Source organism: Cryptomeria japonica, chromosome 11 (genome assembly GCF_030272615.1).
Source record: "Cryptomeria japonica chromosome 11, Sugi_1.0, whole genome shotgun sequence".
In the NCBI taxonomy this organism is placed as follows: domain Eukaryota; kingdom Viridiplantae; phylum Streptophyta; class Pinopsida; order Cupressales; family Cupressaceae; genus Cryptomeria; species Cryptomeria japonica.
The window spans coordinates 193,489,095-193,499,783 of record NC_081415.1 but is presented as its reverse complement, the minus strand read 5'-3'; the positions used below and the strand labels follow the sequence as shown (position 1 = coordinate 193,499,783).

General features: G+C 36.1%; 1 protein-coding gene across 2 annotated transcripts; it reads left to right on the top strand.

Annotated features, from left to right (window-relative positions):
- The first annotated feature begins 5,644 nt into the window (after positions 1 to 5,644).
- LOC131071115 (pentatricopeptide repeat-containing protein At3g12770-like) lies at positions 5,645 to 10,440 on the top strand. 2 transcript variants are annotated; one of them, XM_058006826.2, is made up of 3 exons: positions 5,645 to 8,885; positions 9,084 to 9,241; positions 10,131 to 10,440. In XM_058006826.2, exon 1 carries the CDS (start codon positions 6,023 to 6,025, stop codon positions 8,798 to 8,800), a length of 2,778 nt encoding a protein of 925 aa, XP_057862809.2. In that variant the 5' UTR covers positions 5,645 to 6,022; the 3' UTR covers positions 8,801 to 8,885; positions 9,084 to 9,241; positions 10,131 to 10,440. The 2 variants fall into 2 exon arrangements, with proteins under 2 accessions (XP_057862809.2, XP_057862808.2); XM_058006825.2 differs by lacking the exon at positions 10,131 to 10,440 and having other exon boundaries at positions 9,084 to 9,351.
- The last annotated feature ends 249 nt before the right edge of the window (positions 10,441 to 10,689 follow it).

The following is a 10,689-nucleotide window of genomic DNA, read 5'->3' as shown; positions in this document are numbered from 1 at the left end:
TGGCGTGGTGGACCCAAAATAGGTCCAGTACCTATCTAGGTTATGGACCAGTATCATGTTAACGTGTACTCTACACATTACCGGGATGTTTTATGGATTGGTTATTGTTTTTTTTGTCTTAAGCCAACATGGAATATCATTGTAACATGGATTTATGTATTGATCTTATTGTAATATCTTTTAGGTGGCCGACCTAATTGGTTTAGGCCTTAGGGTTTGTATAAATAAGAGGTAGAAACTCTTTGTAGAGTATCGTGGTTATTGAAAAGGTCATGGTCAAGGAATGTAATGTGCGAATATTGTAATATCATTTAGGTAGAGGAGTTGGTCGATCATTGGTGATCGAATTGGATTCAAAAAGAGGATTTAGTCCTTTGACATTGAGCTTAATCAGGATTGTAATCAAGCATGGTAGATGTTATCCCTGTCAGTTCACTCTATTGGATTGTTGTCCATTTATCTTGAGATTGTTATTACCTCTCTGTAGTCAGCAAGACTCTTTTGTAATTAGTAGTACACTCTAGGCAGTGTGCCTTCTTGCATGTGCAGGCCCCTCATTGTATCACATACTTTCTACAGAAGTATCATTTGACTATGGGTAGGCTTCCCACCATGGTTTCTCCCTTTCCGAGTTTTCCATGTACAAATCATGGTGTTATGTGGTATGGTTGCATTGTGTTGATTATCTGCTTTATTGGTAAGTTTTATTGCTTACCGGTATGTGTTTTTGCTATTCTGGTACTTAATATGGTACTTAATATTTATGTGATCTGGTTAAAGGTTATTAAGTGGATTAATTGATATAATCTATTAACAACTGATTCACCCCCCCCCTCTCCCCTCTTAGTTGTTCACCGGTTATCCTAACAGATTACACTTGACGTTGATATTTTTCTAAATGCAAATTTGAAAGTAGTGCCTTAGCACTCCTTGGCCCTATTATGTTGCCCCTCACTATGTGACATTAGTATCTTACCTTTTGGGGGGCTCTTTGTTATTCATGGTGATACAATTTCATATGCAATAATAATTTAATAGCAACAAAATATCCCATTTATTAATGTCTCCACACTTAGGGGACAAGAATAGCTTTCAATCTTTTCTCTCTATTTCTAAGGTTTCACTTTGCCTTTGTTGAGTTGCATCTTTTATAAGGATATATTTTCTTGTGTAGAATTTTTTGTCCTTCATGAGGATTTTAACCTTGCTTGGAGGTATGTATCCTTGATTAGGACCTCTTCCTTGCTCAAAAGTGTATGTTTATATAAATGATGTCTCCTTGGTATTGAAAGTGTGCAATCCTTCATCAAGAATCCTCTTTCCTATCAATAGGAAAGGTGTATATCCTTGGTTTCCTTCTCTCTTCTTAGAGTTTGAAGATGTTGTCTTTGTTAAAGATCTCCTCTTGGAGGTAAATATCTTTAGGCAAAGATCTATTCCTCCTTTGTTATTCATGTATCCTTGAGAATGATCTCTTTACACTTGGTTCAAGATATCTCTTTTACAACTATCTTTTTGTTTCTTAAAAGAGTTGTATCCTCTTTCTAGATTGTAATATATATGCATTGTTGCTTAAAGAATATCTCCTTGGTGCTGAAGGTGTTTATCCTTGATGTGTTCTTTTTCTACCTTAAGATAGCAACATGGAGCTATGTTGACATCTTAAGGTGGAGGGAGGGGGGGTATATGTGTCGCCTCCTTGTTTCTTGTGTTAGTATTAGTGCAACACCCTTTTTGCAGTTAAGTTTTAGATTATCTTACAAACAAAGGGCTTTGTTTGGTAATCCTTGTTGATTTTTTGATTTCCTTATAAACATAAAGTTTTATTTGGTGATCTTTGCATGTTGTAGATTATTTAGAAAATGAGAGGTTTTTCTTTGTAATCTTTTTCAAGATGACTCAACTAGCATAACACACCTTACAAAATTAATTTGACTCTCCTTGATTTCACATGGATCACACAACATAACAAACCTTATTGTCCAGTGGAATTCATGCTTCTCTCTTTTCCATGGATCAACTAGTATAACATCCTTGCTAGTTGTTGGATCATGGTTTCTTGTCTCATCAATTGGTGTATGCTCTTTCTCTTTCCATAAGACTACTTGTGCTCTTGCAATAGCATTGTGAGAATGATATTAGCAGTTGAGACATTTTTATTGTCAAGGTCTCTTTAACTAGTTGACTTGGAGCCTTTGTTTTAAGTACTAACCCCCTTTTGTGTGTCTTTTTGTTTGGCTTTTTTTTTGTCCTGGTATGTTATTGTGTGAGTCAAGATCCTTCACTTGGGGCTTGTCCTCTCAAACTTAGTGATATCTTACATCTTGGCAATCTTTCTCCCGGTTGCTCTCTCTCTCTCCCTCTCTCTCTCTTTCTCCTCCTTTACCATGAGTATGAGTGTAAGTTTATACTCCCACTAATGTGGGGGCTAAATGTAGTGTTGTAAATTGTAACACTTTACAAATTTAGACTCTTTTTTGTGCCATTTACTTAGTGTGTCTCCTACTAGCTCTTTTCCAAGCCTATTTTTGGCTTTGCACTACAAAACTAATGTCATATGATGATATGGTGATTTGGGTGTTTGTTTTGAATTTGTGTACACTGAGCCTACCTCTATTTCACCCCTTTATGGGTGGTTTAGGGCATTAGGCGCCACGGTACCCCCACTTTGAGTCCATTTTTAAATATGTCAATCTATCAGTTCCTGCCACTTTATTCCCAATCCTGATATTTTAATATTATTGTTGGAGGTTGGCCTAATTTATGAAATACCTTGGGAACCCTATATAAGAGCATCTTTCCTAATTCATTTTTCATCCTAAAGAATCCATCACTATTCAAGTACATCTTAGATCAAGTATAAAAAGTGAAATTCTTCCGATCTAAGCATTATGGAGCAACAAGTTGCAACAATCTTCACGCAAGTGTGTTTTCATGATTAATTCTTTTATTCCTTGTCATGTCATGTTATTGCATCAACATTGGTGGGTGTTATTCAAATAGCATTGCATCATCACCAACATCAAGCTTGAGGTATAATATTGTGGATCCAACATTTTACTTTAGAGCTTTCTTTTTACCTATTTTCATTGAAAGGTTAGTTCTAAACCCGTAGTTTAAGTTAGGTAAACCCCTATCAACACAATGACATTTTCCCTCTCTTGTGTGTGCAAGTGACATGTTCAAAAGAGAAGGAACACATATTTAGAAAGTGTAGAATAAGATGAAGAGAACCATACTTTGCAAAAGCATAAAAGTATAGACACTTGTTACCCCTAGTGTCTAACATCTTTCTGATGAAATTTTAGGAGGATATTTTGAGTGACATCCCGATCTTGAATCTATTTTTGATATTTGCATCTAACAACTTGAGGAATAGGTTGTCTAGCTACATAGTCCAACACTTTTGGACTCAAATTTTAGACATATGTTCCCCTATTACTCTCATTTCTAGATCTATTATCAAAGTCCATAAACCTGATATGAAACACTTTGTTGATGTTGATTATTCTCAATTTTGCATCATTAGAACTAGTTCTCACAACTCTCTTATCAATTCAAATTCAATTCAAGAGAATAATCAATCAATTAGTGTTCATCTCTTTTAATAGGTCTGAAGTTGGGTCTATTGATTATTCTCTAATGTATTGAGGTGGTAAATGAGTTTGATTCCTAGTTTACATAATTAGACTAGTGGATCCCATTTACACCACCCCACTTACAATCACTTTAAAAGGAAACCTCACAAAAAAGTTCATGAGGAATCTCAAAATCTCTCTTAAGTCAAAATAATCAAACACAAAACTTAAATTAGAAAATGTGATAAAGATAGTTCAGCAAACCATCAAAAACATATTATTTAACCATGGAGACATTTAAGTGATTGAAGATTGCACTTTATATTCAATCCTTTAACGCAATACAAAATTAATGAAGAAAAAAATAGTATAGACAATGTGTTTATACATCCAAATCTATGCTAGGATTAGTACAAAATATAAGATACTACAAAACTCCTCTTTTCTTATGCTCTACATCTATGCTAATCAATACACAACATCCCAACCTTGTTCACTTCTCTAACTTATAAATACACAACATTTTTGTACCAAAGACTTTGAAGAGAAAGATCAAATTTTTTTGTCACTTCACTATCAATGGAAATGTATGGTATCTTGCTAAGAGATTATATGGTATCGCATAAGATCAACCCCAAGGAAACCTCAAGCCATGGACTCCTAACTACAATGTGTAAGGATGCCCAATAGTGGTGGGAAACTAAGAAACCACACAAAAAATCATCTCAACTACAACCACCAATTAGATTAGCATTAAACCCTTTTTTCATATGAGGAGAGAGAATTTTGAAATATGTGAGCTTGCCATGACTAGGTATAGAGCCCAAGAGAAATATTTGATCCATACTTTATGACAACACATCTACTCTTTAGGGGGATCCGAGATGAACCATTAAATGGTTAAAATGCTATCAATCATCAACCATGTCGGTTATACGAGCTATGTGTTTGAAACAACATGCAAATTTAAAGCATTGGGTTGGGGTAGGGGATGAACAATGAATGATTGGGTAGGTGAACATTTCAAAATTCTTTTAAATAAGTCATCCCCATGCATGCAAGGCATGTGAAATTGTGGATGGGTGCACTAAATAGATTATACATACTAGAGGAAGATGAGAAGACAATGAAAAAACTTAAAGCACTTCAAAGACAATACCAACAAAGCCCCTAAGAAACATGAAACACATTGCAAACACACAAATCACTAACACTTTACTATGAGACACCACAAGCCACACTAATCACTACTTGTTCAAAAGATCATCATCAATTGAAGATGGGCCACAACATGCACAACATTACCAAAGAAAGAGGGACACATCAGTTTACCACCATACAAACATAATCAACTTGAAATGGATTACTAGAACCAAGGGGTGCACCACAAAGATGAAGGTCCACCACCACAAGATGAAACATAACAACTTCATCAATCACAAAGTGTAACAATTGACAATAGAGGCACAACTCATCATGGGTCCACACAAAACATGCATAACAATACATGCATCCACCATGAACCAAGATTACCTACTGCATTAAGGTCAGCCAATGCAAAGGCTACAAGGCTAACCATAGAGTATCAACCCTTGTAGTGATAATAACAACATGAAAAGAGAATACTATTCCAATATATGAACAAGACAAGTAATTGGTGACATAACAAGGCAACGGGGAGACACTGTAAGACACATTGAGGTTCCACAACACAAAGTCAAGAGGAAAGAGACCACACAGATACAACACATTAAAGATCACTACAAGTGAAGGATGACATATGTTTATGATTCTTGATACATAATAAACATTAATAAGATCTCTTAAAGTAATTTGAGTGACTCAAATAGTATCACGTTGATGGTAACACCAAACATAATTAGAATTTTAGATGTGAGCCAATAAGCTTCAAATACATTAATCGTACTATCAATTTATGTCATAATGCATCAATATTGACATTGATACTGCTCTTTTTCAAGAATTTAAATGGTAATTAATTGTGACTTCCCATCTAGTAATGTATTTTTCTTAATTACTATTGTTCTTGTTCTTGCAAGTATCATCCAATGCTTCAAAAAATTCTTATACACTTGGGGATTTTAATCAGGGACCTGTTTTATCAAAAGTGATTCCTACCCCCGGAAAACTCCCTTCTTATGACCTGGGGACATGTGACAGCGGAGCGCCTGGTGTATACTTCAAAGCAAATGTAAGTTTAGCTTTGCAACGAGCTTGGTAAATGAGGAAATGGAGTCGAAATTCAATAACGAAAAGTGAAATGAATCCACTGGTATTAACACCATCCTTCACAGAAACGAATAAATGGCCATATTACCACTTCTGAAGAGGACACCAGTGGTACTAATGGTGTTTCATTGTCACTGTGGTGGTACTAGATTTTATAATAATGCAGAGTTGACGCGCTTCATTTTAATCATAGCATGCCAATCCCAATTTCAAGGGAGGCGCCACACAATCTGCTTAAAATTCAAAACCCATCACTACACTGCTCGATATATCTTCGACTATTGCAGACCTGGGTTGCCAAGATTGGGGTTTCGAAAGGTGAAGAAATTTCCTCTCTCAATACTTACAGAGGATTTGCGTTTGCTGCTTGCCCAAAATTTCAAAATAACCTAATCAAAATGTATGATAAGTGCGGTAGGTTGGTAGATGCACGTAAAGTGTTTGAAGAAATCACAGAAAGAGACATATCATCATGGAATACCCTAATTGCAGCTTCCAGAAGACATGGGTTTCCTCATGAGGCATTGGAACTGTTTAACGAAATGCAAAGAACAGGCATCCAACCTGATAAGTTCACCTTTGCCAGTATACTTCCAGCCTGTGCCAAAACAAGAGCTTTGGATCAGGGTATGAATATCCATCAAAGCGTAGTGGAAAAGGGTTTTTTATCAAATGTTGTAGTTGCAACAGCCCTTGTAGACATGTATGCAAAATGTGGAAGTATACACAAGGCACGTGAATTGTTTGATAGAATGCCAGAAAGAAATTCGGTTTCGTGGAATTCGATGATCTCTGGATATGCACAAAATGGTATTCTTGATGAGGCTTTAAGGCTTTTCAACGAGATGCCTCAACCAGATGTCGTTTCATGGACTGCAATTGTTGCAGGATATGCGCAAAATGGTGTTCTTGATGAGGCTTTAAGGTTTTTCAATGCAATGCCTCAAAGAAATGTGGTCTCATGGAATGCGATGATTGCAGGATTTGCACAAAATGGCGTTCTTGATGAGGCTTTAAAGCTTTTCAAAGAAGCACCTCTAAGAAACGTAGTTTCGTGGACTGCAATGGTTGCAGGATATGCTCAACATGGTGTTCTTGATGAGGCTTTAAGGTTTTTCGAAGAAATGCCTCAAAAAAATGTGATCTCATGGACTGCAATTATTGCAGGATATGCACAAAATGGCTTTGTTGAAAAGGCCTTAGAAACTTTCAAACAAATGCAATTGGCAGGTGTACAGCCGAACTCCACAACCTTCGCAAGCATCCTCCCAGCCTGTGCCAAAATGGGAGATTTGCAACGAGGTATAGACATCCATCAAAGCATAACAGAAAGGGGATTGTCATCAGATGTTATAGTTGCAAGTGCTCTGGTAGACATGTATGCCAAATGTGGAAGCATAGACAAGGCACGTGAACTATTTGATAACATGCCTCAAAGAAATGTGATCTCATGGAATGCCATGATTACAGGATACGCACAAAATGGGTTTGTCGAAAAGGCATTGGAAGCTTTTAAGCAAATGCAATTAGCAGATGTAGAACCATACTGTACAACCTTTGCTAGCATCCTCCCAGCCTGTGCCAAAATGGGAGCTTTGGAACAGGGTACGGAGATACATCAAAGCCTTATTGAAAAAGGATTTTTGTCAGATGTTGTTGTTGTGAATGCCCTGATAGACATGTATGCAAAATGTGGATGCATTCACAAGGCGCATGAACTGTTTTGTAAAATGTCCCAAAGAAATGTCATCTCATGGAATGCCATGATTGCAGGATACGCACAAAATGGCCTTGTTGAAAAGGCACTGGAAACTTTTAAGCAAATGCCATCGGAGGATGTAAAGCCAGACTCCACAACCTTTGTCAGTATCCTGCCAGCCTGTGCCAAAATGGGAGCTTTGGAACAGGGTATAGACATCCATCAAAGCATAATCGAAAGTGGATTTTTGTCCGATGTTGTAGTTGCAAGCGCCCTAGTAGACATGTATGCAAAATGTGGAAGCATACATAAGGCACGCGAATTGTTTGACAAAATACCTCAGAGAAATGTGATCTCATGGAATGCCATGATTGCAGGATATGCACATAATGGATTTTGCTTAGAAGCTCTTGATCTCTTTGAATTAATGAAGCACTCGCCAACATATCCTGACATTATAAGCTTTGCTTGTGTCCTCTTTGCATGCAGCCATGGAGGTTTAGTGGACAGGGGCTGTACATACTTCAATGTCATGAGTAACCATTATTACATTACGCCTACAGTTGATCATTATGTGTGCATAGTTGACCTCCTTGCCCGTGCTGGCTATCTTGAGGACACTCTAAAATTTATCTTTAAGATGCCGGTTAAGCCTGTGGTGGTTGTTTGGACATGTTTTCTTGGCGCTTGTAGATCACATATGAATATAGGGTTGGGCGTATTTACAGCAACTCTGCTTTTTGATTTGGATCCTAAAAATGCTGCAACCTATGTTCTTCTCTCAAACATGTATGCAGAAGTGGGCAGGTGGGGTGAGGTTCAAATGATAAGGAGATTGATGAAAGATAGAGGAATTGGAAAGATGCCTGGATGTAGTTGGATTGAGTGTCATAAAATGGTACATGCTTTTTGTGTAGGTGACAGATCACACCCACAGACGCAGGAGATTTATGCAAAGTTGGAAGAATTGTCTTGGGAGATGAAGTTGGCAGGGTATTTTCCAGATTCAAGACTTTCACTTAATGACGTGGAGGTGGAGGAAAAAGAATTATTTCTCTGCCACCATAGCGAGAAATTGGCAATTGCATTTGGTTTGTTAAACACACTCCCTGGAACAACCATTAGAGTTGTTAAGAACCTTCGGGTATGTGCTAATTGTCATACTGCAACAAAATTTATCTCCAAGATTGTTGGAAGACAAATTGTTGTGAGAGATGCAAACAGGTTCCATCATTTTAAACAAGGACAATGTTCTTGCGGAGATTATTGGTGATGCTAAATAAAGCAATCTGTAAAAATAGGTTTGTGCTGTAATAATGTGCACCGTATCAGGCCTGCAGTTATAAAGAAGGGTCAAGGTATTATTTTCAGTGTCTAGGAAAAATTATTTTATTCATTTTTTTTAAGTATTTGGCAATCTATGCCATGCTATTGGCTTTCTAAAATTAGATGCATAGTACGACTATGCATGCATATAGCTGCTTATATACACTTAGGGGTATTAATCAGAGACGTGTTTTATTGATATCATGGATGTTTCATTGAATTGTTTTCAGGAAACCTTTGCATCTGAAATGAAAAGCTGGAGGAGGTGGAGAATGGGAAAAAGTAAAAGGAGAGGATCACATTAAGTAAATGGAAAGATGTTTGAAAAGCAGGAAATGTGAGGTCTTACAATCAACCCAACCTTGGAGATGGGCAGGGAGAACTTTTCGTAGGAGTTCTTGACTCATCCTTTTCATTTTGTTTGGATAAGTTATATTGTCTTGTATTTTTTGTTTGACTATTTAAGATTAAATTATGTAAATTTATAATGTTCAAGTAGATTTTGTCTCATTTGTGATTAGTTATTATTAATGTTGTTTCACAAACCTTTGTTTGGTGATAGAGCTGGTAGATTTCTGTCTCAAATTGATTTTGTTTTAATTTGCTTTCGATTTCATTGGTTTTAGCTAGAAATAAATTATTATAATTTCTTTATAAACAATTGCAACCTACGATTTGTTATAAACAATTACAGCGTTGTTTACATTGTAATTTGTATATGTTTGTGTCTCTTGAAAAACTTGCATTATAAGGTTTACAGATTGATGTTAAAGAGAAGGGGATCAAATTTTTATTTATAAAAATTAAATCACAATTTATATTGCATTGTAATTGCACATACATGGTACCATCAAATTGTTCACGAAGAGATTTATAAATTTATACTAATGAGAAGAGGGATTCAAGGTAGCCGGAAAAGTGTTAAAGAGGATATAGCATTTTTATTTGTAATGACAATAGGTTTAAAACAAGAGAAAATCAAAAGAATGAGGACCACAAAGACTTTAGAGAAACACAATGGAAGACATCTATAGGATTGGAATACGTTGATATTGCCCAATTCATTGTATTTGCTTTGATGTTGTCCATGGTAGTGAGTTCTTGCTTGATTCATTATCAGATAAGGGATGTTCTACTGCAGACAGGTTCAATTTGATTGTTTTCTGGGTCATTTGCATGGGATAAACTGGTGTCAACTATGCCTGCAGCACCGTGTTGAGAAAATTGCTATATTTTTTAAGACTTTCTTCTAATGGATACTATACCGATGGTTTCAGACTGTTGTGATAATGAAGGGGACCTGGATGGAGAGATTGAGGGGAAGGACCCAGGATTAGTAGAGGTGGTGGGCGATGCAGAGTCTTTTGGAACAAGGATCACTGAAAAATGTAACTTTATGTCCAGGGGATTGTGAGGCCTGTCTAATTTGCCTCAACCCCTGTGATCTTGCGATACAGTTTTTTTGGACAACTAGTTGATAATTTACTATGGTCGCAAGTATAGATTATATATCAGGGAAGTAGAAGATAGTGGCCTTTTGATCCAACTTCTCATTGAACCATTTTGTGTTGGATATGTGAACAATTTAATGGACTTTTATGGTTCTTAGATCCTATACAAGATTTTATGTATATAAAAAATTGAATTAGCATATCAAATTCAAAATAAATTTCAAAATTAAATAAATATATGTAAAAATTTACTTTACGAGGAGTTGATGTATGGATAAAAATTATTTATCATTAAAAAATTAAATATTAAAAAATAAATGAAAAAAAATTATATTTTAATTATTTTTTTTAAAAATAATAATAATTGGAAGATATGCAGATGGCC